Here is a 26792-nt window from a genome sequence, read left to right on the forward strand (position 1 = left end):
CCAGAAACCAAAGCTCAAACTCACCGTGTCTTGGTTGTGCCTACGTGGATTGAGTCGGGTGCAAACTACTCGATCCTTGTGAGTTGTTCTCTGACCCCTTTGCCATGACTTCAGTCCCTCAAATTCTGTCTGCCCCGCCCATGTCACACATGTTACCGTGGGAGGACCCTCTGCAATGCGTGTTCACAGACCTCGCTGGCCTTGGTGCTTCTGGCTCCTTGCGTTACTTCCAGCATTTCTTTCTATACTGTGGACTCGGTGCATATATTTCCCCTCTCCTCCTCCTCGAAGCTATTTGGAGAAATTCTGTCTCACAAACACCCCGCGGTGGGGTTCATCGTCATGGGCTGTGGTGGGACAATCGTCACCGCCGCCTTAAGGATACACACCATGTGTCGAAGAAAATTCGCTAACAGAAAGCTAGATTGTCAAGTTTTAGGCGAGATATTTGCATTGGGCTAATACCATTGATCAACATGTCTCACTTCAAACTGTTGCAGCAGTTCAAACCTGACTACTCACCGAGTGAGTTCACAGAATATGAGTCTCAACGTACCGGCATGAGGGTGGTTGTTATCGACCAGAAAGGCCCTAAGGTGAACGGCTACTTTGTGCTCGCGACTGAGATCCACGATGACTCGGGCGCTCCTCACACTCTGGAACATCTCTGCTTTATGGGATCCCGCAACTACCGCTACAAGGGTTTCCTGGATAAGCTAGCCACTCGTGTATACTCCAGTACCAATGCCTGGACGGCCACTGATCACACAGCGTACACCCTTGACACTGCTGGTTGGGAGGGCTTTGCGCGCATCCTACCCGTCTATTTGGAGCATGTCATTGCTCCGACCCTGACTGATGAGGGCTGCTATACCGAAGTACACCACGTTGATGGCGCCGGAAACGATGCTGGTGTGGTCTACTCGGAGATGCAGGGTGTGCAGAACAATGCAGCCGAACTGATCGACCTGGCTGCTAAGCGATTGACATATCCCCCTGGTATTGGATTCCGGTATGAGACCGGTGGTATGATGGAGCAACTCCGTGTCCTGAGTCCGGAGAGAATCCGGGAGTTTCACCGTGAGATGTACCAACCGAAGAACCTTTGCTTGGTCATCACTGGTGAGGTTGATCAGAACAACATGTTGGAAATTTTGGATAAGTTTGAAGATACAATCTTGGACGTCATTCCGAGCCCTACTGCTCCCTTTACGAGACCCTGGGTGGATTCTAAGCAGACTCCAGCTTTGGAGAAGTCTGTCATCAAGAGAGTTGAATTTCCCGAGGAGGACGAGTCCTTTGGTGAGATTGAGATTCGATTTTTGGGACCGGATTGCAATGATTCAGTTCAATGTATGTTTCTCTATGGCCTACCTACTCTCGAATGAAATAACTGACTCATATTAGCTGGTGCGCTCAATGTTGCTCTTCTATACTTGGCTGGATCATCTGCGTCTCTGTTGGAGAACGTCATTGTCGAGAAGGAACAGATTGCTAGTGCTGTTTACTACGCAACAGAGGAGCACCCGAATATCGAAATTCGCTTCACTATGACTAGTGTTGAGACCAAGAAGCTCGAACAGGTGGAGAAGCGATTCTTTGAGATTCTGCAGGAGGCAATGGAGAAGGACCTTGATATGAAATACTTGAAGGAATGTATCGAGCGTCAACGCCGTACCTGGAAATTTGCCACCGAGAGCTCTGCATCGTCCTTTGCCGAGTACGTTATCACCGACTTCTTATTCGGAAAGCGAGATGGCTCTACCATGCGAGATGTTGCATCTTTGAAGGAGTATGACGTGCTCGAGAAGTGGTCGCAGGATGAATGGCGTGGATTTATCAAGAAGTGGATTTCAGACGCAAACCACGTTACCATCTTGGGTGTCCCTTCTCAGAAGCTGTCTGACAAACTCAAGAATGATGAAGAGGCACGAGTGGCTGCCCAGAAAGAGCGTCTCGGCGAGAAAGGATTGAAAGATCTCGCAGACAAGCTCGAAAAGGCCAAGGCAGAGAACGACAAGGAAATCCCAACGAAAATGCTAGCTGATTTCGAGATTCCTTCCACTGAGTCTATCCACTTCATGGAAACTGTGACCGCTCGGTCAGGTGCTGCCTTGAAGGCTGGACGTCCCGATAATGCCCTTCAGACTTTCATTGATAGTGATGCCAGCAAGGTGGACCTGCCCCTTTACGTGCACTTCGAACATATCCCCAGCAGCTTCGTGCAGCTGTCTGTTCTTCTTTCCGCACAGTCCGTTCCTATCCAACTGCGTCCCCTACTGTCCATCTTCACCGAGGCTTTCTTCAACATTCCTCTCCAACGGGATGGCAAAATTATTGACTTCGAGCAAGTTGTTGTTGAGCTGGAGAAGGACACTGTCGGCTACGGGATGGAAGCGGCCCGAGCGCTTGGCAACTCTGAGATGCTGCGTGTTTCTTTCCAGGTTGAACTGGAGAAATATGAAACTGCCATCGCTTGGGTCCAGGAGTTGTCCTGGAACACCATCTTTGATGTGGAAAGACTGCGGGCTATTACCTCCCGACTTCTGGCCGACGTGCCCGACTCTAAGCGCAGCGGTGATGACATGCTCGCTGCAGTTCATGTGATGGTTCATTATGCTGAAGAATCTATCACTCGCGCTCGATCCACCTTGGTCAAGGCCCGCTACCTCAAGCGTGTCAAGAAGCTGCTTGCCGAAAAGCCTGAGGAAATCGTGAGCCGGATGGAGGAGATTCGCAAGTCTCTTTTCCAGCCCGAGAATGTCCGCGTAGTCGTCATTGCGGACCTCGAGAAGCTCAAGAACCCCGTCTCTGCTTGGAAACCGTTTGCCGAGCGCCTGGGTAGCAGCACCGATCTCAAACCCATCACCAACCGCCGCGAACTGCTGAGTGATGCAGGAAAGACAATTGGCGGCAAGTCTTTCATTGTCCCCATGCCTACCGTTGACTCGTCGTTCGCGTACGCTACTGCCCGGGGTCTTGATTCCTACGATCACCCTAAGCTGCCTTCCCTGTTGGTCGCCAGCGCCTACATGAACGCCGTCGAGGGTCCTCTCTGGGTGGCAGTCCGCGGTAAGGGTCTGGCTTATGGTACCAATTTCGCTCACAACATTGACACGGGCTTTGTCAACTTTGACGTGTACCGATCCCCCAACGCACACAAGGCCTTCGAGGCCAGCAAGCAGATTGTCGAAGACCACCTGTCTGGCGCGAGCGCCTTTGACCCATTGATGCTGGAAGGTGCCATCAGCAGTATCGTCGTCAGCTTCGCCAACGAGCAGATGACTGCTGCCAACGCTGCCCAGGGCAGTTTCATCCGCCAAGTCGTGCGCAACCTGCCTCTAGACTACAAGGAGAAGATGCTCAAGAAGGTGCGCGATATCAGCGTCGATGAGGTGAAGGATGCTCTGCGGGATATCATTCTGCCGCTGTTTGATCCCAAGACGGCTAACCTGGTTGTAACTTGTGGTACTGTTCTGGAAGAGGTAAGCTTTCTCTCTCCTATAGGATGATTCGTCTTTACTAACTTTCATACAAGCCCATCAAATCAGGTTTCGAGTCTGTCGGCTTCACGCCCACAGTCCAGCCTCTGAAGGAATTCGAGGATGACTACGGCTTCAAACTGGGTGCCGAGGATGAGAATGAGGATGACGATGACGAAGATGAAGATGATGAAGACGAGGATGACGATGACGAAGATGACGAGTCCGGATCCGAAGAGGAAAGTGACGACGAAGATGACGAGTAAACGTCTTCCACGAACAAGTAGATCAAAAGAAAGTATAGAAACCTGGAAGACATGCAATTGCCAAAATATTGCTACAAAGAACTTACTCAAATTACTTAAAAGAGTGACTAAGCACCTACATATCAAAAACGAACGATACAATTTAGCGTTCCAAAATAAAGAATAGAATGCTGAATTGAACAGAAATATACTCTCATACAGCCTTATAACCAAAAAGAAAGGCAAAGTAATTATGATACAATTGAAGGCCAAAATCAGACCTATAACACAGTCCCAAGGACCTCATCTATCTCAACCCAGCATCCAGCCAAACGACACCCGGATCTAGTCCGTATAAACACACCAACCCAAAAAAAATCTACCAACTAACATTCTTTCGTCCCTTCAACCGCCGATGAGTAATAGTCTGACGACCCTTCTGTGTCTTATTCCGAGACAGGAAGCCATGACGCCGCTTCTGGACACGTCGCGATGGCCGGAAGGTCACGCGGCGGACGCCGAGGGAAGCGGATGCGGAGAAAGAGCGGGTCTGGCCCCCGACGCTGTGGCCAAGGGACTGCGCGAGAAGAGAAGTGATGGATGGAGTCGCAGTGATCATAGAGGGAGTGGAAGTGGCAATGGCAGTCGGGAACGAGCGCTGCATGGGTTGGAAGTGGCGGGTTGGAGTGGAGAGGAGGGAGGAGAATGATCTGGATGTTGGTTGTTGTGTGAATTGAGAGATTCTAAACAAAAAAGGCGTGTTAGTTGTGGATTCAATTTCGTACTTTGTAGCTTATGGTCGTGTTATGGACAGCAATGGGTTGTCGTGGAGTTGGTGCTGGGGGTTGTTCTGGGTTTCGTTACCTGTTCATTGTGCTAGACACAGGGGCCCGGAGGGAGGGCACAGCCCTGGAACGGAGACAGAACATGATGAGAAACCGGAGTCGGGGGAGAGCGACTTCGGTGAGAAGGTGTGTGGTGGTTGGGAGGAGGATTGAAGTCTTGCTGGCTTGCGCGATGTTCGGAAGTCGAAGAAAATTAAACGCGGAGCCGCAGGCACGGACCCGCCTAGAGGGAGACAATAGGAGCAAATACATAAGGGAATGAATTACAGAGATTATAAAACGAAATTTCAAGTATTTCAATACTTGTACAAATATCTAGATTGATTATGAGTGATACATACTACTACTATGTAGTATGAACAAAGAACGATCATCAATTGAAGACCTACAGAGCATACCCGTTTAGGACTAGTGCCACCGAAATTCTTTCCGCAATTATGAAAAAAAAGTTACTATAAGAAGCTCTTATCCTACCACCGACCATAAGGACCTTAATCCATAGGGCTTTATACTCTCTACAAGACATATCAAATAAAAACTCTACGCTCAAACCGCCCAATACGTCAAAATGAACAACCCAGGCCCCTCCGCCCTCCCGCCAACCACTGTCCACAGTACGCAAAGCATTAGCCAATCTGCTGCACACGACTTCCTCGCTGCGTACCTCACTCGCGCAGCTACAGACCCCGCTCTGCAACCTAATGCCAATATCAGCGAGCATGGACCTGTTTCGCGCACGACCGCCGCTGCGCCGAACCTGATTCTCCACAACCTGAAGCGCGTACAGGCTGGTCTGGCGGGCGAAGTCCTGGGAACGGATCTTACTTTCGCTAAGCAGAATCCTGGTGAAGATTACTTGGATGCCGGACTTGTGGATGGCAAGCAGGGCGAAGAGGTAGAGAATGGAGGAGATGATATGGAGATGACGGAGCCTGCGTTTGAGATGGAGGCCGAGGCTTATCAGGAGCAGGAGGGTGAACAGGCGACTATTGATAAGGAGGAGAGGAAGCGATTGAAGAAGGAGAGAATGAAGAAGGAGAAGAAGGCAAAGGCGCAGAAGGGAAATGAGTCGGAGTGATTCTACTTTTTTTTTTCTTCATTCTTGTCTTTGGTTTCTTCAGCTGTCAGGCGTTGTCGCATTGGGTCGGAGTTCTGTTGGTCTAATGTTCTTGGTAAATAATATTCCGGATCTGGATCTGTGATTCGCATGCATTTCATATCTGGACAAAAAGTGTCGTTACTACCAACATAGACTGGGATCCTTAAGGATTCGTGGAACAAATCATTCCATATTTTCTATATCTCATCGCGTTGGCTAAAACTTTCAGAGATTGCATCGTGAAATTGTAAATATAAAATAAAGTATACGAAGGGTGAACGTCGACATTGTTCAAAGCTAGTGGCCTTGAGCTTCTACAGCTCACGGTCAGCAGCCTTGACAGGCTTCTCGCTATCTTTGGCCTTGAGGTCGGTGACCTTTCCACCCTTCCACCCTAGCGCAGCAAGACGCTCAGTGAGGATGGGGTGCGAGTAGTGGTAGCTGGTGTACATCCAGTCAGCATCCATGGTGCTCAGGTTCTGGATTTGCAGCTTGAGGAGCGACGAGGCAAGCTCATTGGAAAATCCAAGGCCCTGGGCAAATTCGTCTGCAATAACGTTAGTATCAATGCTATGTATATCACACAAGGGCCTTAGAATGACTTACCAGCTTCGAACTCAAATTTCCGGCTCAGAATGTTCATCAAGAGCTTGACAACAGCATCCATGGGTGCCAGGGCATCTGAGAACAGAAGGAAACCAATCATGATAGGCTGCTCCTTGACAAAGCCGAAAGACTGGTAGAGAGACTTGTTGTTGACGAAGACAGAGAAGAGCGCGAAGATGTAGAACATGTGGAACTGGGCAATACCGAAAAGCTTGGTGGTGTGGCTCAGACTCCAGTGACCAAGCTCGTGGCTCAGAACGGCGACAACCTCTTCCGGCTCACTCTTCTCAAGCAGGGTATCATAGATGACAATGTGCTTCTTCCAGGGCAGACCGTAGAAGTAGGCGTTGCTGTGGGCACTGCGCTTACTACCGTCGATGACGTGCAGCTCGGAGAGAGGGAATTTCAGCTTCTTAGCGAGGTCCTCAACACCAGTCTTGATGGCACCAGGCTCCAGAGGGGACAGCTTGTTGAACAGTGGCAGGATGACGATAGGGTAGATGGTGATAGCGAAGATCTGAACAAAGACTCCAAATAGCCACAGGTAGTAAAAGAACGAGTTGCCGGTGTTCTGAACGATCTTGAGGATAGCACTGATGATGGGAGTTCCAAGGACAATTCCAAGCATCTGGCCCTTGAGCATGTCCGTGACCCACAAGCCAACAGTCTGCTTGTTGAACCCGAACTTCTCCTCAAGCACAAACGTGTTGTAGTACGAGGTAGGAAGCGACAGGATAGTAGAGATGATGTTGAAACCGAAGATAAAGAGGAGCGTTTGAGAAATCTCGCCCTGGAATTGACCGGGGAGGTACCGCGCCAGCACGAAGCCGCTGAGACCCCAGAGCTTGGGGAGGACATCACCATAGACGAAAGCGAGATTTTGAATTTGACCGTAGAGACCCGAGATGAAACTGAACTTGGACTTGGCACGACCGTATGCCTATGTTGGAAGAATCCTCATGTGAGCCCGCATTCACCCTTTGGCGTTGTACAATCCCATACCTGACTTTGGTCGTAGACCTTCTGAGAGACTTCTCCGGCGAGAACATTAGGGGGAGTTGTTTGCTGCAAAACCTTGTACTGGCGGAATGAAAGCGCACTCTCCAGGAGGAACTGGCCCAGGGAGAAGCCCACAAGCACGTTCTTCCATGGGAAGAGCGGCCTGTCAAGGACACGCGCGAGTTGCTAGGCACATGTCAGCAAAGAACTTATAAATTAACCGATAGATCGAATGAGATAAGATGATAAATATCTTCTCTTTAAGAACTCACTTCGAGAATCCACATTTTTGAGACGTGTGGAAGTGTCAAGAGAAAGGAGGGTTAAAGAAAGCTACAGGTGTTATTGTCGGGGCTTGCCTTAGTCAGATCGACCTGGGGCCGCAACAATGCAGGGACAAACCCTGTACGGAGGACCTTTGACGTCAATGATAGAATTTAGTCTTTTACTCTACTTCTAATTTGTTGCAAAGATTTTTAAAAGATTTTTATGTTTATGTTCAAGTTCAAGGCTCACGCAAGGTCAAAGTTTGAACAAACAATTACTCGTTTCCTACATTTTGACCATAACCTATAGCGATTTACATAGGGCTTGTCCATGCAGACGCAAAATCGATGAAACAAAGAAAACCTCTTCAAATACAACTCCCTAGAACACAAGAAAAAGAAGCACCTCTTCTCTTCATCGTGACTCGTATCCTGACACTCCATACATCCAGTCCAGAACATGCCCCCACCCGCCTGATAGACACTCAAGGCATCTCAAAACACGGTGGGGGCGAGTTCTGCACCAAGGAGACGGGGCAGGGTTGTGAAAACCTCCTCTATTTAAGTCGGGGATATCTGTAAATGTCATACTTTCACTTTTCCGACTCGTCGTGACCGTTAAAACTTTTCTGGGACGAAATACATCGCGAATCGCTAAGGCCCGGCAAAACGGAGTTTGGTCGTTAAGAGTGAAGCAAAGCTTCCCTTGCTCATTCCTCTTTGTAACGACAGACTCTTATACTTGCTGGTACCTAAAGACTGGACGCCGTTTGAAATGCACAGCTTTACTGCTGAACAGGCTCCAGGATGTTACCACTATATCGAGTTAGTTCCGTCTCCAGGGATCCAAAGTTCGTCAGAAACTTACGCAACGATGTTGGCCCATCCAATCAGACGCCAGTGCTTGTCGATTCTTCGGCTGATGGCGATCTTCTCGCCAATTTCTGTGCATGCGGGGCTGGTCAGGGCAAGCTTGGCGGCATCGGCTTTGACACCGAGAACACTAGAGAGGTTGTTAGTTATCACCAATCCTGAAGGTCAATTTCCATGTTATTTGTTTCTTACCGAGCACCGGCAGCGGAAGATCCAATGTTTACCATCAGCACCTCGTTCTTGGCCAGCTTGGCAACCTTGGCCTGCGAAAACAGTTAGCAAGAATTCTGGAATACAAACATTCAAGGAGGGAGAAACTCGCCTGCTTGCCATCGGCAGTCTTAACACCCAACAGACGACGGAGCAAGAAGTAGTTGACTTCGATCTCAGTGTAGATAGAGGGCAATTGACCACGGTGACCCAGAACGAAACCAACGAGACGATCAGCACGGCACAGGGTAGGGTCGATGAGAGTTCCAACACCGATGAGACCACCGGGAACGGCGAGCTTGAGGGGGTTCTGCTCGGCGAAGAGAGACTCGATGCGGGAGTAGATAGGACGGCACTGAACCTTTCCGTCGGCATCCTTGGTAACGAGACCAGGACGGATCTCGATCTCGTCTTGGAGCTTGATGACTCCGTTCAAGATAGAACCACCGGCAACACCTCCCTTCAGCTCATCGATTTCGGCACCAGGCTTGTTGACGTCGAAGGAACGGATGACCTAAATAACGAGGAATTTTGTTAGTTACATGATCTCTGTAGTATCTCCCAGGAAACCGAGTCTTACCATCATGTGAGGCTGGGCGGTAAAGTCGCGCACGGGAACGGGAATGCGGGAGATCAGAGCCTCGCAGACGGCATCGACGTTGTACTTCAGCTGGGCAGAAATGGGAATGATGGGCGAGCCATCAGCGACGGTACCACGAATGAACTTCAGGATAGACTGGTAGTGCTGCAGAGCACCCTCCTCGCGCATCAGATCGACCTTGTTCTGCAGAATAACGATGTGATTGAGCTTCATAATCTCAATAGCAGCCAAGTGCTCCGAGGTTTGCGGCTGGGGGCAAGTTTCGTTTCCGGCAATCAGAAGCAGAGCGGCGTCCATGACGGCGGCACCAGACAACATGGTAGACATGAGAATGTCGTGACCGGGGCAATCAACGAAAGACACATGGCGCTCGAGTCTGTAACGGCCCTCACAACCATCCCGCTCACAAGGCGGGTCAACCTCTTTCTCACTACCGTAACTCCGGTAGCAGGTCGGCCGAGGGCAAGCAGGGTTGTCACACTTGTAGACCTTGGCGTTGGCGTAACCAAGCTTGATGGTAATGTTTCGCTCCAATTCGTTCTTGAATCTGACAGTCTGCACAGTTGACAGGGCTTTAACAACTGTACTCTTTCCGTGAGCGACGTGACCGATTGTACCGATGTTGATCGTGGCCTGGCGAGCAATGATCTCGGGCGACAAAGGAGTCAATTTTGACAGGTCCAGGGCGCTGGGTTCGGGCTGCTCGGGGAGCTCAGGGCGCTGCTTCTGGGGCACGGCATCGGACTTCTTCATGGAAGACTTGAGAGGCTTGTCAAGGGGCTCTTGGTCGTCAAAGTCTTGGGCGTTGTTGCCGTCCAAAATGGGCGAGCCAGGCTGGCTCTCGTCGGAGAAATCTCCATTTGTCGCCATATTTGCAGATTTTTCGAATCGCAAACGTTACCCAACGGTCGTTTGCGTCTTGAGGTGTAGGATGAAGAAGTGGAAGGTGGTGCGGAGTGGCGGAGAGTGGAGTGATGAGAGCCGGGTGAAAATTGCAGGTGGGCGATATGATAATGGAAGAATGTAATGGTGGGGGGCTTTGTGCAGTGGAGAGCGAGCGGGCGGTGACTGACTTTCCCTACAATTTAATATTTCTATAGCATATAAGCTTGCTTTAATTCAATCAAATATCTTATGTAATTTCAAATAACACAATTAGATTGTAATAAAATTTTTGGTTCCTTTGAATATCCAGCAATTGTGGATTCGGTGGGTGGCTCTCATGAGTCATTCGCACAGTTGGAAACCCTTTAAGGCCTCATCTCACATCCAGACTTGCTACATACATATAGTACTGTAGTATAAAGTTTTTTCGACAAAATTTATTTTTGCGAGATTGAAATATTCCAACATTTTGAATGTTTGTCAAACATTATTTTCAAAATGTTGGTCAAGATATATTCTACAGCAAATACTTATGTTTGTTGTCAATATCGAAAACTTTTAAACTTTTGATTTGTCCTTATGATTTATTTTGGTCTAACAGTACAGTGGGTATAAAGGGCAAACATGGACACGACCATTTACTCGTCATCACTCTCATCACTCGAATCAACCTCCTCCTCAGACTCAGACTCAATTAGAGTATCTGGATCTTCCGCCGGCAACATCACAAAGGACGACAGACAGGTGATCCGGTTTCCAGTCTCATAGGTAGTCAACAGACTGCCGATCTGGGGAATATCTTCCGCCTTGGAGCCCTTAGACTTCTTGGACAGGGTAAGATCATTGCCAGTAGCTCTCCAGACTCGGACCACACCGTCACTGTTACCTGTAACAACCAGAACACCATCGCGAAGTTCCTTGACCTGCTCCTCCAGACTCAATACATCGAAATCCTTGATGCGTCCCGGGAACCCGGCTTGCTTGCCACCAAGCTGAGCAACTGGAGTTGCATGAGGAATGGTCGAGTCGGCGTCCTCCTCTACCTCCAGCAGCTCCCGAGTCGAATAGAACATGACACGACCATCTTCAGTAGAAACAGCCAGCAAGTCATCGTTTTCATCTCCATTTGTGTCATCTCCATTTGTGGGTCGTGAAACGTACTTCATCTGATGGATTTTGCTACGTGGAGCGGGGACAACTCGGCACTTGGGAGTCGAGTCAATTCCAAATACCACCGCACCCCATTCGAAAGCCACCGCAAACTCCTCACCAGCGGCATTCCATGCGATGCGCTGTCCCTCTCCTTTGCTCCACTTGCCCTCCTTTACACTCTGTAGGATTTCGCGATCGAAATTCAGGACACCGGCCTTTTTACCAGTCACCAGGTTCCACAGTCTCATACACTTCTCTCCCTTTCCAACACTCAGCATCAGCTTCATACTAGGGTGCACAGCAAAGTGATTCACTCCCGCGGGAGCAAAGCCCTCTGGCGCTGTGTCACCACTGGGTCGGCCATAGATCTTGGGGCGTGGCGCTTTGATGGTCGAAATGACAGACCAATCACGGGTTTTTGATACCGAGATATTGTTATCCTCGCCAGCGGCGATCAATTTGCTTCGGGAGGGGAAGCTCAAGGCGGAAATGCTAGCGGTGTGGTGCAACAATGATCCAAGTTCGCGGTTTCTTGGGTTTTCGAGGATTTTGTTTCCAGCTAAGGTCGGCACCGAGGGATAGTCATCGTTAAAGACGGGTGGGGAAGCGGAGATCGAGTAAAGGTTAATACGCTCATCAGTGGAACCACTGGCGAGAATAATCTTTTGCGCATCGCCCTTGTCGGTAGGCTTGGGCAGGGGAGAAAGCGCAAGACAACGGATAGCGGATCCATGGGCCTCGAACAAGAAGGTATCGACACATTGGATATCGGCGACAGATTCTTTCGAGGCAGCCTTCTTGGACTGGAGGGAAGATGCGGGGATACCGGCAGTGAAACCGTGCAACACCCGCTCATAGGAGCCCGTGATCACTTGAACGGTCACAGCTGCGTCTGGAGCTTGCGATGGAGTAGCTGTGGATTTGACGGCCTTGGAAGGGGTTTGGGCGGGTGCCTCCTCCTTGGGGGCATCACTTCTCTTTCTCTTGGCCATTTTTGGGTTATTTTGGAGTGGATAAAGGGTTGATGGTATGGGGATGAAAAGCTGGAGCTGGTGGAGGTTTTTTTTTTCTGGTTATCGATAGGAAAGTGGATGCCTTGATACCTGAATTTGATTGATAAAGTTGATACCTTTGTGCCTTACTGCCTTGTGGCCTTACTATTCCTTGTTTTGTTGTTGCCTTGTTGCCTGAGCCGCAAACAGAACATGTATGGAATGTGTATTAATACACAATACGCGTCTGACTCAGTATCACAGAAGTGCCAACACATTGAAACTAAAGAACATAAGCATCATCCACTTGACTAGAGGTGATAATAATATACCTTATACGACCATTATAAAGAACCTATTATGCATCTATTCATTTCACTTGTTGTTAACCTACATGTATATTATATCTTCTCATATTAAAAAAAGCATTCCTATAGAAAAAACCAACCACCATTCTCAGTAACCATGTTACCGTATCATTACTTTCAACCACACTGAACCTGCACTCGCCGACGACTTCCCTTTTTTCCCGCGCCAACCCGTACTGAAAAGTCCTCCCTTCCCTGCCCCCCATCGCCTCACGCGACAACCACATCCTATTTCATCTCAAACAGCGATTTTTTCGAGCTGAATGACCCTGGTCAATTCATTCCCTTTTTTCCCGCGTTAATCGGATGCTGTGTTCCAAAGTTAGACCTCATGCTCCGCGACGAGCTTCTCCGGTCTAAGAACGATGAGATCGCGTAAGTATTAATTTTGAAAATCAGCTTCTGCCTTATTATGAGTGCTATGGATCTGTTTGGGGACTAATACCAGCCCAGAAACTGTTTGTTGTCGCGCAAGCGAAAACTGACCGAATTGTATTATGCGACCGTGGGATTTGAGGGTGCGACCGCCGATTCTCTCTATCATCAAAAAGAACAGGCATTCCTCGACGCCAACGACCTCTCCAAGTAAGTTCCTTCCCTTCTCCAATCTCTCTCTCTCATTGTCCAATGGTCTTTTCCAAACTTCATACACACATCTCATTATATACTCCAATGGTATGGTACTTACCGCTGGCGCAGAGGTCGCTACTTCGATGAAACCACTCTACCGTCGCCTGCCCATGCGCGCACTCGAGATACCACCAAGAAAGTGATCGCGTCGCCGGCAAAAACTGCAACGAAGCCTCAACAAGCTCCTGGTATCACTCCGTCACCGACATCAGATGGCAACTCTCTTTCAATCGCGACCAATGCCAGTTCACAGGGAACACCCGCTGTGGTCCTGCCAGCAACCACAAAGCCCGTCGCATCTGTTGCTAAGGATTTAACAAGTTCCGAGCAGTCTCCTGTGCTCGTCACGAGCCCGCAGGCATCCCGAGGAGAGCTTTCAATCGTCGCGGCGCCGTCCAAACAGATCGTCGAACAGCCAAGCGCATCCATCCCAGAAACACCTCTCAGCTCCCAAGTTCACAATGGAGCAGAGGTCCAGTTTTCTGCCAATGCCGCAACGACTACCACTCCCTCACTGGAGATCCCACCCACCTCTCTACCCCGAAAGAAACCAGAGTCGCGACCTTCTCTCACTATAGGTCCGTCGAATCCAGACCAGCCGCTCTCCCCAGCCTCTTCAATCGACCCATACCCTAATAATACCCCTGCACCCGTCACTGCGTCTCCCGTCACTAGTCCTGGAGAAGAGGCGGCAGAAGCTGGAAAGAGCGGCCAACCGAGTCCTCAACATGACCGATCCATACAACCGCTTCGAAGCTTGATTCCATCGACCCCCGATGAGCAACTACGAATGGAGGAAGCGCAGTCAATGCAGACCGTAGACGAATCCAAGACCGAGGCGTCTTCAACTGAGGCCATTAAAGAGAGTGTGGATGTCGGTTCGGACAAAGATTCCATGGAAATTGACCAGGAACCGATTGAAAGTGCAGACGACACGAGACTTCAAAACCAATCAACGGCTGGTGCAGCTGATCTCTCACCCACTGAACACCCATCTGAAGGAATTGAGCCTGTCGGTGATGCTGAAGAAGCATCGGCGAACAAGAAACCAGCAGTTGTCCCGCCAACGCAGCCTGGTACCTCACAACCCGAAAGAATGACAACTCGAGTGTCATCAGGGGCAATTCGACACAAATCTGTTTCGGAAATTCTGGGAGAAACACCGAGAACACCTCATACTGTCAGCGATCATGACACCCCTGATAGTGTGGCTCGAATGCGTTTCAAGGATCGCAAGGAGCGCGAGAAGGAGAGGACTCGACTTGCAACTGTTGTTTTCCCCAACATGACCCCGCAGCAGGACAAGACTGAATCTATGGATCTTATGCATGGGGAATCTGACGATGCCGTTGCCAAGTTGAACCAGGACCAAGACTACCTTTTCACATTGTTCTTGAATCGGGCGTATGCCCCCCCGCGAGGAATTAACATGAGCACGCTTCTTTCATCTGCTCATAAAACGCTGAGCACTGAAAACCATTCATTGGAATACCAAGAGCAAATGAATTGCCGTACCTTGCGACGCATATACTCATTGCAAAACGCCAACCGGTGGCCCCTCCGACAAATGAAACGATCTCCAGAACCTGCCCGTCAAGGAACTCATTGGGATGTCCTTCTAGATCATATGAAGTGGATGCGGACAGATTTCCGGGAAGAACGAAAATGGAAAATTGCTGCGGCCAAAAGTTGCGCTGATTGGTGCGCGGAGTATGTGAACTCTGATGAGGAACACCGAACTTTACTCCGTGTCAACGCGAAAATCCCTACACCGACAACTTCAGCACCAGATGCCTCGAAGACAGGAGGTGCTTCTCCGGAAGATATGAGCGATGAAGCTGCAGCATCTCACCCCACCCCAGATCTTGTACCATCTGCGGAGGAAGAATCAGTGAGTGATGGCTTCAATGAAGAGCCGAGACATGACCTTCGGGATACTGTCGCTCCTGCTGCTATCTTTTCATTGGGCTCGGATGAGTTTAATTTCTCCGTTGACATGACCCCGGCGACAGAGAAGCTTCTAGGCGAGTTGCCACTCTATGAACCGCTGCGGATTACACCGGGGACTCAATCGCCTCTTTTCAAGCAACCACCTGATTCGGTCTGGAAAACTGAGCTACTGCCTGTTTCTAAATTTGCCTCAACAAGAATCACCTTCCGTGATAATGAACCGCCCCGCAAGCGCAGTCGTTACGACTACTCTCAATATGGTTACGACTCGGAATATCGCATTACTGAGATTCCTCCAGAGCAGACTAATGTTGCCCTATTCCGACCGGAGAATAAACCTATCCGTGATCGCATTCACCCGGGCCACTCGTTCAGACCACCAACCGAACATCCTATGCCGTCTGTGGGTTTCTTTGAGTCCCGTCAATCTTCACAATGGACTTTGTCTGAAGATGATGAACTCCGTCGTTTGGTCAAGGAGTATTCTTACAATTGGTCTCTTATTTCAAGTTGCTTGACATCACCGTCTTTGTTCACTTCTGGAGCTGAGAGACGAACGCCTTGGGAATGCTTTGAACGATGGGTTGGTTTGGAAGGTCTTCCAGCAGACATGTCCAAGACCCAGTACTTCCGAGCTTATCACCAGAGGCTTGAAACAGCCCAGCGCACTGTCATTGCCCAACAGCAGGCTGCTCAGCAACAACAACAGGCGCAGGCGCAAGCCAACAATGGGCAAGTTCAGCCACCCGTTCGCCGTCGGACCACCCAGCCTCTGCGTGTAGACAGGAGAAGATCCTCTCGACACCTGGCGTTGTTGGATGGTATGCGCAAGTTGGCTAAGAAGCGAGAGACAATGCTTCAGAAGCAGCAGCATGCCTCTCATCTCGCTTCGCTGAGAAAGGCGAATGAGGCCAACCAGCCCAAACCCCCGATCACAACCCCTGCTGAGTTCAGCCGTCTCAAGTATGAGCGGGAAATGAAGCTGCAAGAAAGACAGGAGCAATACCGGCAGCAGATGATTGCCCAGCAGAGAGCCAGTCTCGCTGCTCAACGTACTGGACAATTGCCTAACCAGCAACAGCCAGTCATGAATGCGCAAGGACGACCGCCTAACGGCTTGCCACCCTCCGCCAATGCCGGCATGTCTAGTGGAACACCAAATGGGGTTCCTGCTGGTATGCCTCCTGGCGCTGGCGTCAATCAAGCCCGGACTCAGCCGATTCAGGGACTGCCTGCAGGAGTAGCGCCGGTTAATGGTCAATTACCTGCCAATGCCATGGCCATGAAAATGATGCCTCAAGGCCAAATGCAACAAAGCGTGGGCGCAAGGCCTGGTATGGCGATGCAGACATCACCGGATAATACACGTGTGATTCGAGAAGCCAATCGTCTCCAGGAACAGCAGCGTGTGTTGCAATCTCGACAACAGACACAGCAAGTTCCGGGCCAGCCCCAGCAAGCACAGCCGCCATTTCACAACCAGCAGTTTGCGCCTCAGGGATCTCATTCCCCCAATCTCAACAACATGCCCAACGTTAACGGTGGCCCTAACAACCCTGCAATGATAGCAGCGCTGCAAGCCCAAGGAGGAATGCAGAGTCCCTCATTCCATGGTGGTACACCTCAGGGAGTGTCAACACCTTCTCCTCGCATGGGTCAGCCCAACCCTCTTTCAAGTGGCGTAGTCCCAACCATCAGCACTTTCCAAAGTCAAATTCAACGAGCCAACCCTAATCTTCCTGCAGAGCAGGTGAACAAATTGGCTACGGATCGACTTAATCAGTACCAGCAGCAACGCATGTCCCAGCAAGCAGCCATGAACGCTGCGGCGGGGGGTATGAGTAACGTTCAAGCCAACTACCAAGTAGCGCATGATGGAAACTTCCAGACTCCTCAGCAGCCTGGTATGCCTAACGGCAATCCAGCAATGCAGGTCCCCCAGAACCAAGGCTTCTCTCCGATGATGCGTGTCCCACAAACCAACCAGCAGACTCGGGTTGCTCCTACCAGTTCACCTGCAATGAATGGAGCCGTTGCTCAGCCCAGCCGAAGTGCCACCCCTCAGACTCAGCGCAGCGGCAGCGCCCAGGCCGGCGTGCAAGGCTCCAGCAAGAGCCCACACGCACCGCCTGCCCAGACGGCGAGTGGTTAAGCATCTTCCATAGATCTTCTTCGCTCCTGTCATAACCCCCTACCACACCCTACCACACCCCTCTACCCTTTTTCTTCGACTGTACATATTTAACCCTTTACCCCGTACCCCGATTTATTAACCCTTGACTTTTTTTTACCTCTGTTGGTGGTCCGGACGGCGGCGCACCTTGATCACTTTTTCTTTTTACTCCTTCGAAGCCCCCTCAATTTCGTCACCGTTTGCGAGCTATCCTATGTCCGAAATTTCTAGCGCGTTCATTTAAGTAATGGACTTGACATGACACTGGCTCCCTATTACCAGTGATCATCCTTTTTGATTTGGGCATGTATTATTCAGGGATGGCGAAAAACTCTGGGCTTAGGGTTAGAACCCAGGAATTGACGAATATGAATTGTATGATTAGTTTAAATATTTAGCATTCCGAGCCAGACATTTGGTATTCTTGTAATTCAAAACCAGATGAAGTAAAGATTATTTTTGTTGGTGATTCTTCTTCACTCAGCTCCTTCCTTCTACCTTACCAATCCCAAGGAATGTTCAATACTTCACTGTCAATCCAAGTCATAATCAAACTTATTTCTTTCTTTCCCTCTCTGAATCTCATAGGACATTCTTTCCTTCTCTTGATTTCAATCAGATTGTCGTTCGCCAACCCATTCGAATCGCTGCCAGAGAGGCTACCCCCGCAATCTCGTTTCGCATCTTGAGTATCGTATGTCTCCTGAAGAACAAAAAAATTATGTTTTTAGCTTACATCATGATTCAGATGAACCCTGCTGATCACCCTTCTCTGAAAGCTCTTGTGCTCTGCAGTTCTAGGATATACGAATCGGCCGCTGATCCTCTTCAAGACTCGTTATCCAGAATACGATTGGCGATATCTGTCCGACTTTTAACTGAAGATAGCTCTCTCGTTCCCCATTCATGCCTGTGTGTATGTAAAAAAAAACATGGTACGCTCACGTAGCCCATATCGTAATTGGATTTCCTTTGAGCATGGCTTTATCGACTTTCCATCCCACTTACTTTCGGAGGGCCGAAAGTCTTCAAATTTTGGAAGTTTTCTGTTTCTATTGATTTGAGACGGCACTGATTTAGTCTAACTGGTGGTATGAGAATCATGCCCTTGGATATTCCACATCGGCTTTACAAACAATACCCCGGAGAAAAGTGTCCTTAGCGACCTATTTTGTGGGAAATCGGTGATAAATTGACTTGTACTTCCTTGAAGCAATACATCCAAGCCTAATTAGGTCTATGTTGGTCACGTGGAAAATTGAAATTCCCCAGTTGACCAGCCCATATCGGTTTTGCCACCGCCTTAATTGGAGCTTTCATATAGCATCGAATTCGCTCTGCCAGCCCGTACTCACAGCACACTCCGACCCTATCACGATGTCTTCCTCAGGGGCCCCCGGAAACCGCAATGGTGGTTCTTCTACCCCATTTTCACTTTCCTCGAGCTCCAAAGGCGCAGCCAAAAAGACAGCCTTCAACTTACAACCAAGTCGGCCTCGTTCCACCGACTCCCCAGCAGGAAAGAGCCGATCCCTCCCTCGCCGACCACACCAACTTGGGCACGATGACTCCTCAGACGAAGATGAGCGCGCCCCTGCACATGAGGAGGTGTCTGGGTTCGACACTCTTACAGGCGACGCAATCACCGCGGACGGAGAAGCTGTCAAGAAACAGGGCCCGCTGGTGATCCCCGTTACAAGCAAGAACAACTGGCGCGATCGCACTGGTATCAATGCGAAGAAAGGAAAGAACTTGCTACCAGCCGAAGTCCAGGCTATGCAAGAGGCCCAAAGGAATGGACAAGCTCCTGGAAGTGCGGTTGAAACCGAAGGGCCCAGCATGGCCTATGGGCTTAGCTTTGCGCAGCGGGGTGAACACAAAGTGAATGTTGATGCGGAAGGAGATCAGCCCATGGAAGATTTGAAACCGGTTCCACCTCCCCCGGCTGCGAGCAAACCTCTCACGGACGACGAGATCGCTCTACAAGCTTTGATTCGGGAAACAACTGGGGAGACAGAGCGGAGGACAGACCTGGTCATCGAGACCTCGAAATCTCGAGAAGAAGAGCAACAGATGCCTTCTCGCTATGACGAAACCAGCCACTTCCGAACGGACGTCGATTCTCGTCCTGAGTCAGCGACATTGGACCAATACAACGCTATCCCGGTTGAAGAATTTGGTGCCGCTTTATTACGAGGAATGGGGTGGAAAGATGGTCAATCTATTGGACGTGGCAACTATGGTTCTTCTGCGCCGACGGACAAAGAAAAGAAGCCTCTTGTTCCAGCAAGACGCCCTGGATTCCTGGGAATCGGAGCCAAAGATTCTGCAGGTGGTAAAGGTGCCGAAGCTGAGCTCGGAGCCTGGGGAAAATCCGCTATGCGTAAAGCCTCCAGAAAGCAAGGCGAAGAGAATGGGAACGGCAATGCCGAGGGTGTCTACATGCCTATCACAATGCGCAACAAAAAGACCGGTGAATATATGACCGAAGAAGAGCTTGCGGAGCTGAAGAAAAAGGCCGCTGCCCCACCAGACAAGGATGACTGGCGTGAAAGACGGGATCGCAATCTAGAGAAGAGTGGACGAGACAAGGATCGCGAGTACCGCAAGCGTGATTATGATGACGACGATCGCTCTGATCGTCGGAGTGGATCCTCTCGCCGTGATCGAAGCCGTTCGAGTGGCCGCCATTCTTCTAGACGCTCCCGATATGATGAGGATGACCGTAGGAAGGATGATCGGTCATATCGTGACCGCGACCGTGACCGTGACCGCGAACGTGACAGAGATAGTCGACGAGACCGATATGATGATAAAGATTCCCGCAGAGATCGTGAAAGTGACCGAGATCGGCGTCCTCGAGATGACCGACACAGCAGCTCGCGGCATTCCTCCAACTCATCTCGACATGACCGGGATCGGGATCGGGACCGCGACTCGCGCCGAAGCCGTCGGGATGATTAAACTTCAATCGTGACGAATGACTACATTGCAAAGTTTTGTATATGGTCTGTTGAACAGACCAGCCGTGACTCCCAAAATACATAGAGATACCCTGAGCCATACAATACAAGGACATAAAACGCAAAATGAACAAAGAAGAATTTCAATTCTATGAGAAACTAGATGGCTTTTATCTGATCCCACCCCAATGATACTCCCATAAACAAAGCGCCCGTCATGTACACAAGATGTAAATTAGATTTAACCCTCCAACATAATCACATCTTTCTCGTGCTCCTCTTCATCAGCCTGGTTCAGATCAAGACTCTTCAACCCGCCAAGTCCAACACCACCATCCATCTCACCTAGCACCCACTCCACCAGATAAGAGTCATCGGTAAGCTCTTCAACGCGCTTGTAATGTCTCTCAGTGTAGGCAGCCAGCGCAGCCAAGATATCCTTCAATCCGGCGGAAGAATGCCCATTCTTGCCACGGAAAGACTGGGTCGCCAGCTCAACGAATGTAGAAGCAGGGTACGACCGGAACAGGGCATATAGAATGCGCTGAGAAACGCGCGAGGTGCGCGCATTGGTGTTCCAGTCCCGCACACGCAGGAGCAAGGTACGCAGGTTCACTGCATCGAGCGACTGGAGCACCTCGTCAATAGAGGGATTACCAGTCAAGCTGTTTGCCGCGAGTTTGCGCTCCTCTTCAGGGAGTTTGGGGTCATCGGCAGAATCGATGGCGCTTGTGAAGAGCGAGAGCAGTCGGCCAGGGTGATTCAACTGGAGTGCCAACGTGATAGCTTCACGGTAGGCGCCAGCGCGAATGTAGTTCTGCAGCTGCTGGTCTTGCTCGACGCGCTCGGAGTTGGCGTTCACGGCGGCGGTGTAGGTGGCGGAGGTGGTGTCGGACCACATAGTGACAGTGGCGTCTGCGGCACCGGAGGCGAGGGCGAAGGGGGGTTTGAATGTAGAGGAGGTAGGCTTGACGTCGGAGCGTGAGCCAGACGGGGTGGGACTGGCAAGTGACCAGACTCTGTCGGTGTGGTTGTCCAGCACAGTCTCTACTTCACCAGTGTACGGGCTCCAGATCTTGACCAGACCGTCAGCGGCTGCTGAGGCGATAAGAGGCCTTGTTTGGATAGCGTTCTTAGTGGCCTTGTCCTCTTCATCGTCATCAGTTTGGGCCTTGGAGATTTGTGGAGGCGGCAGCCAAATAGTCTTCAGCACACTTCCAGTGTGGCCTTCAAATGTGAGAAGACAGCTATAGTCGGACAGAGACCAGAGCTTGACAGTCTTGTCACCTGAAGCTGTGGCGATCAGTCCTCGAGATGTGCTGGTTCCGGCATCAGAGTTGATGACGGGCGTGTCCCGAGGAGCGAATCTGACGGACCAAACACCACGCTTGTGACCACGCAGAACACCAATTGGGGTACCCTCGTCAGCATCCCAGATCTTCACGGTCCGATCCTGGGATGCGGAGGCAAACAGAGTAGATGATGAGTCAATATCTAGAGCATTGATGTCCTTTTCGTGTGCTTTTCTGGTGTAAATCGCCTTGGGGGAGTGTGTCTTGTCGGTCCCGGCCTTGAGCGGGCTCAGTCTGCCAGTATCCCAACGCTTCAGAGTGCGATCCTGAGAACCAGTGATCATGAATGCAGGCGGGTGGTCAAGCGGGTTTTTATAAGCACCACTGCTAGCTTGTGGTGGTGTTCGAGGCAGGGCAATAGCTCCCAAAGATTCGGCATGTCCAGTGAAGATAGCAAAGCAGGTATAAGATGAACTTTTGGGGTCAAGACGCCAAAGTCGAGCAGTGTTATCCTTGGCAGCTGTCGCGAGCCAGTGACCAGACCAATCTACATCAAGGGCAATGATGATATCTTCGTGGCCCTCGAGATGGGCAATATCGGCACCAAAGAACTCCTCGCCTTCGGCTGATGGCCTGTCTTCGGATGGAGCAACAGAGACCACACGAATGCTCTCAGTATTGGTGGCCAGAGCAAGCATTGATCGGTCCGGTCCAACGAAAGCCAAATCAATGATCTCGTCGTCATTTCCAGAGATACGGCGAGTGACTGCCAAAGCAGGCATTTGCGTTCCTGGCTTATAGTCTGACAACGGCTCAATCGAATGCATGCGGATAGTCTGGTCTGCATGAACCGTCATAACATAGGACAGGCCGGGCAAGTACTGGATAGAGATAACGCTTTCATATTCCTCGCCCGCCTCTTGTTCCTCGGTGATTTCGCTACCCCGGTTGCAGTCCCACACCCGCAGTTTACCATTTTCACCACCAATCACGCACAGGCCACTGTCTGCGATGAATGAAGCAGCCTCCACACTCTCAAGAACAGGGATGATTCTGCGGGTTTTCCAAGTGCGAGCATCCCAAATGATGACTGTCTTGTCTCGGCTTGCGGACAGCAATGCGTTCTCTGAAGGCGAAAACGAAAGGCTGCGCACCAGGGAGACATGCGAGTCAAGCGTCGCAACCGCCTTCCTTTTGTGCAAATCGAAGACCCGAACCTTGCCCTCATCACTACCGCAGGCTAAACGGAACCCAGCCGTCGACTCTGTAGCATCATCCATGTCCTCATCTTCATCCTTGCGCTTGGACTTCTTCGAAGATTTGGTTTGTTCTCCAGAAGAGGAAACCTCGAAAAAGCAGAGTGCGGAGATGACTCCGCGATCGTGGAAGGTGTGTGTAGCATATCCACCTCGGATATCCCAGACCTTAATCGACCCGTCAGCGCCACCAGTAGCAAGCAATGTGCCGGTCTGATCGATCGTAGTTGTGACCACCGGGGAGGGGTGGGGTTTGAGAGTTCGGAGAAGCTTTGCTTCAATTGATTGCGAGCTTTCTTCGAAAGGAGAAAGGGAGTAGATGCGCATCGACATAGACCGGGAGCAAACAATGGCGTGCGATGCGGAGGGTGTAACTAGAGATTGCGTAAGTACTTCATCTCCGAAAATTGAGAACCAGACATACGGGCCAAGCTTGTGATGATTTCTCCATCCTAAAAGACGATTCCTGGTCAGCAATTTCATAAAGTTTCTCATTCTCAGCAATACTCACGCCTTCCAGACTGGCGAGCTGGTCACCAGTCTCCAAATTTACGATCAAAGCATCCTCGCCGACGCAAGACAGCAAAATGCGACCACTGGCATCAAGCGCTGTACTGCCACCGGTATAAATGGGGCGGAGGGTCCGGGACGCCTCGAAGGTGGTTTTCACAACAGCCTTCGACATTATTGAGAATTGCGCCTGTTAGCTCTTTCAACCCATGCGCTTTCTCCAGGACGAGAATCGCGAAAAGCTCGGGCAACTTTTTTTTGGTGTTTGCACTGTTTGCAATGCGATAAGATAATACATGGTCCGTGCACGAAGCACCGTCACACGTGGATTGGTTTCATCACTTCGACTCTTGTTCTTGTTTCTTCATCTTTTTCTTGTATCAGCAGAAGAGAAAAAAGAATACGCTTATCGTGGTGAGATGATGTGATAATCTGCTACACTTCGGTTCTTCCTTCAAGATGGGCCGCCAGGCATACTTGAACCGGCTCGCTTTGGTAAGCTCCTTTACTATTGAATCCCTCATATCTTGTTCTATAGCACAATTTCTCCTGTTGATGTCTCACGTGGTACCTTGTGACCTATCTCCATTTGTCTGTTTTGCTGCTTGATATCATTACGCGGAACCCATCTTGTTTGAAATTATCACTTGATAGTTACTTGTGATATGCTGTCCCTTGTCAATGTAATGAAACACTTCACCTGAACTTATCTCTATCTTGGCCTGCTTCCTTTCGTTTTCTAATCTACCTCCCATGTTCCGGAAAAATTGACCGTTTATTAGGGCCGATCACCATATGAACCTCCAGAAAGAGCAACTGTTGACCCTTCAAATACAGTGCGCAGGGTTTCTAATATTCATTCCGATAATTACATGCAACAATACGACGCACGAGGGCATCATGTCAATCCAGAGTCCAAAGCCCTGGGCCGAGAGCTTCGCAGAGCGAAAAATGACATTCTCTCTACCATGGGAATCGTTGTCAGTGGCGAAGACCGAAATGCCAGCTCATCCAACGAAGAGCAGAAGATGAACCAAATTGCAACTGAGAATGACTTCGGCTTGGTCATTACTACATTGGATCAGTTATTTGTGTTTTTCAGCACATGGTGGTCATCATCCCTTACAGGACGGATTATGGTAAGATGCGCACAACGCCACCTGTGTTACACTGATTTCTAACGTTGGCTATGTAGACATTCAAGCATTATGCACATGCACCATTATTGGATGTCATACGCTCTGAGCGAGATATCACGGGAATCCTCGGCTTTTATTGTGCCGGTATGCCTGCCTGGGCAGCTTCTAGCACACTGGCTATTGCTCGTGAAAATCCCCTCAAGCGCCTCTTTGTCATGATCCGTGATTATGTGTTAGGCTTGACAGGTAGTGGTGGTCTGTCATTAAGTATTCGTGCTCTCTTTGGGATCGCGTATTCCGTGTAGGTTGATTCCAAGTCAGCAATTACATGCCGGATTCTGACGATAGCTGCAGTGCAAAACATTCAGTTCTCATCTTGTCCCTTGAGGCATACATGTACTCTGTGCTTCAAACGCTCTCACTAGTACCAGCAAACGCCATCCCCAGTCTTCGAATGCTGATTCCTTTTGGCGAGGCATCTTTATTCCGACTTCCCACTCTCCCTGCCGACTTTTCCATTCCGTCTGTCGGGGGCTTTGTCATGCAACTTTTGACCTCCCCCGGAGTTTTGACATTTGCCTACGCCTTTTACCTGCGCCCCGAACTAGAGGAGCGTATTTATAGACTAATCCGACGCCAAATTCCCAAACCTACCCTCGCAGATGAGCTTTCAATTCGAGTTGCCTATGAAGAAAATCTCATCGAATGGGTCGTACCGACCCTTGGACGCAGATCCGAAGAAGAAACTCGTCGTGTGAAACTTACATTAGCGCAAGATATCAAACAGGAGTTTTTGACGTTGCGAGGATGGGTTTTTTCTCTATTCGGGCTTTTGTCCAGTAAAACCCCAGATCAGCCGCGAACTGATGGCCAAGATCCAGGAAGTATTGAAAGCCAGCTCCGGCAATCGATCGAGTCATTACAACATGAGCTCGAGGAAGTCCAGCTTCGGGCTAATCTCGCTGGAGTTGAGCCGCGTGATCCTTTAGCTAGACCTTTGGAGACTATCGCTCGGGCTGATGCCGCCATTGCGTCGCCAAATTCGCTGCCTATTGAGGATCCCAACCAAACACCTGATGCCGAGCTGGGTACAGATATGAATCAAGTTCTCACAAATGAGAATCGCATGTCTCAATCCCCTGGAGAGATGAGCAATGACTTCTATTCAGAAATAGCCACCGTTGGACGAACAAGTGCGCCCTCGAATGGATCACGCTCACAGAGCCAGTCAAGCAATGTCCAACCTGTTGAACGTCCAGCAAGGCCCCGCCAAAATTCCCGCTCAAATACCCTTTTCTCCCGGCCGTCATCCCCGGAAACGTCTCCACCCACCTCACCTCGCGTCAGAGCTTCTTTAATCCACCAGAGTTCCGACATCATCACTATGCAGCTGGAGCTTTTGGGTAACCGTAATCAAAGGCCCCCAACCGCGGCACCTATTCAGCGTACTCCACCTTTCTTCCCTCGTGGTAACCCAGCAACTGCCATGGACCGCAGGTCAATAGCCGATTTCCTTGAGACGTTGATCTTGAGTCAAGCTCAGCAACAAGCCGCCCAGCAACCGCAACTAGTTGAAAATGAAGATCGATCTACCATCGCCGCAGGAGCAAGCTATGCTACAGGCCAAGACATCGCTGCTGTCGAAAGCCAACCTCAAAATATGATGCAAGAGACCATGGCTGACCACCATATGGATCCTGTCCCTACCGAGGGAGCTCCTATTTCCAACGTTCCGAATATTCTCCCCGACGGCGTCGAGGAGCCCAATGATGAAGAACATGTGAACTTTGAACCATTCGAAACCGAAGCTGACATTCCTTCTGGCTCGGCACTGCCACCCATGACGCATGCACCGGGGTTGGTATCAATGAGTCAACCCGCCATTGCCCATAGAGTGACGCTTCTATCTGCTCACCCGGTAGACTCACTTGCCTCACACCTTGCGGCAATCCTAAGCACCATCATTCTCTCGCCACTCGAATCACTCTATGTCCGTTCTTTGGCCGATTCCTATCTTGCTCTACATCCTTCTACAATCCAAGCTTCAGACCTATACCCTGTCGGGCTATGGGGCGGTGGAAGATCTTGGTCTGATGCATTTGCGTACTGTGGTAGACTAGTTCTCATGAGAGGTATGCAAGCTGCGTTAAGAGCCGGGGTGTGGGGTTTCCTGGTGGGTTCAACGATGAGAATTGGGAGAAAGTTCTGTGGCTGGGGTACTTTATAGGCATAAAATCGGATGTTCATGTCATATTC

At 50.1% G+C, this 26792-nt stretch overlaps 10 protein-coding genes across 10 annotated transcripts; 5 read left to right on the forward strand and 5 right to left on the reverse strand.

Annotated features, from left to right (window-relative positions):
* Window positions 1-476: 476 nt before the first annotated feature.
* On the forward strand, window positions 477-3748 carry N7520_006816 (putative zinc metalloprotease; the record flags this gene model as incomplete). Its single annotated transcript, XM_057140750.1, has 3 exons — window positions 477-1353; window positions 1408-3485; window positions 3539-3748. 3 exons carry the CDS (start codon window positions 477-479, stop codon window positions 3746-3748), a joined length of 3165 nt encoding a protein of 1054 aa, XP_056994756.1.
* Window positions 3749-4106: 358 nt separating this feature from the next.
* On the reverse strand, window positions 4107-4656 carry N7520_006817 (mitochondrial 54S ribosomal protein bL34m; the record flags this gene model as incomplete). Its single annotated transcript, XM_057140751.1, has 2 exons — window positions 4107-4470; window positions 4592-4656. 2 exons carry the CDS (start codon window positions 4654-4656, stop codon window positions 4107-4109), a joined length of 429 nt encoding a protein of 142 aa, XP_056994757.1.
* A 484-nt stretch (window positions 4657-5140) lies between these two features.
* Window positions 5141-5650, forward strand: N7520_006818 (uncharacterized protein; the record flags this gene model as incomplete). Its single annotated transcript, XM_057140752.1, has 1 exon — window positions 5141-5650. One exon carries the CDS (start codon window positions 5141-5143, stop codon window positions 5648-5650), a length of 510 nt encoding a protein of 169 aa, XP_056994758.1.
* Window positions 5651-5985: 335 nt separating this feature from the next.
* N7520_006819 (zinc metalloprotease) lies at window positions 5986-7563 on the reverse strand (the record flags this gene model as incomplete). Its single annotated transcript, XM_057140753.1, has 4 exons — window positions 5986-6218; window positions 6278-7217; window positions 7280-7462; window positions 7549-7563. The coding sequence occupies 4 exons, from the start codon at window positions 7561-7563 to the stop codon at window positions 5986-5988; spliced, it is 1371 nt and encodes a 456-aa protein (XP_056994759.1).
* Window positions 7564-8327: 764 nt separating this feature from the next.
* On the reverse strand, window positions 8328-10096 carry N7520_006820 (translation initiation factor eIF2 subunit gamma; the record flags this gene model as incomplete). Its single annotated transcript, XM_057140754.1, has 5 exons — window positions 8328-8358; window positions 8411-8545; window positions 8608-8678; window positions 8738-9139; window positions 9206-10096. 5 exons carry the CDS (start codon window positions 10094-10096, stop codon window positions 8328-8330), a joined length of 1530 nt encoding a protein of 509 aa, XP_056994760.1.
* Window positions 10097-10749: 653 nt separating this feature from the next.
* N7520_006821 (putative 60S ribosome biogenesis protein Mak11) lies at window positions 10750-12255 on the reverse strand (the record flags this gene model as incomplete). Its single annotated transcript, XM_057140755.1, has 1 exon — window positions 10750-12255. The coding sequence occupies one exon, from the start codon at window positions 12253-12255 to the stop codon at window positions 10750-10752; it is 1506 nt and encodes a 501-aa protein (XP_056994761.1).
* Window positions 12256-12864: 609 nt separating this feature from the next.
* eaf1 (MYB and HSA domain protein) lies at window positions 12865-17355 on the forward strand (the record flags this gene model as incomplete). The annotated part of the gene is made up of 3 exons (XM_057140756.1): window positions 12865-12998; window positions 13077-13208; window positions 13323-17355. Coding segments are annotated over 3 exons (4299 nt in total), but the record flags the coding sequence as incomplete, so codon positions are not given.
* Window positions 17356-18753: 1398 nt separating this feature from the next.
* spp2 (spliceosome ATPase-activating subunit SPP2) lies at window positions 18754-20340 on the forward strand (the record flags this gene model as incomplete). Its single annotated transcript, XM_057140757.1, has 1 exon — window positions 18754-20340. One exon carries the CDS (start codon window positions 18754-18756, stop codon window positions 20338-20340), a length of 1587 nt encoding a protein of 528 aa, XP_056994763.1.
* Window positions 20341-20580: 240 nt separating this feature from the next.
* Window positions 20581-23572, reverse strand: N7520_006824 (U3 snoRNA-associated protein UTP13; the record flags this gene model as incomplete). The annotated part of the gene is made up of 3 exons (XM_057140758.1): window positions 20581-23261; window positions 23312-23339; window positions 23399-23572. 3 exons carry the CDS (start codon window positions 23570-23572, stop codon window positions 20581-20583), a joined length of 2883 nt encoding a protein of 960 aa, XP_056994764.1.
* Window positions 23573-23856: 284 nt separating this feature from the next.
* Window positions 23857-26763, forward strand: N7520_006825 (uncharacterized protein; the record flags this gene model as incomplete). Its single annotated transcript, XM_057140759.1, has 4 exons — window positions 23857-23892; window positions 24180-24536; window positions 24593-24837; window positions 24891-26763. 4 exons carry the CDS (start codon window positions 23857-23859, stop codon window positions 26761-26763), a joined length of 2511 nt encoding a protein of 836 aa, XP_056994765.1.
* Between the last annotated feature and the right edge of the window lie 29 nt (window positions 26764-26792).

This window comes from Penicillium odoratum, assembly GCF_028828045.1.
Source record: "Penicillium odoratum strain IBT 22623 chromosome Unknown utg000005l_segment0_segment0, whole genome shotgun sequence".
Classification (NCBI taxonomy): domain Eukaryota; kingdom Fungi; phylum Ascomycota; class Eurotiomycetes; order Eurotiales; family Aspergillaceae; genus Penicillium; species Penicillium odoratum.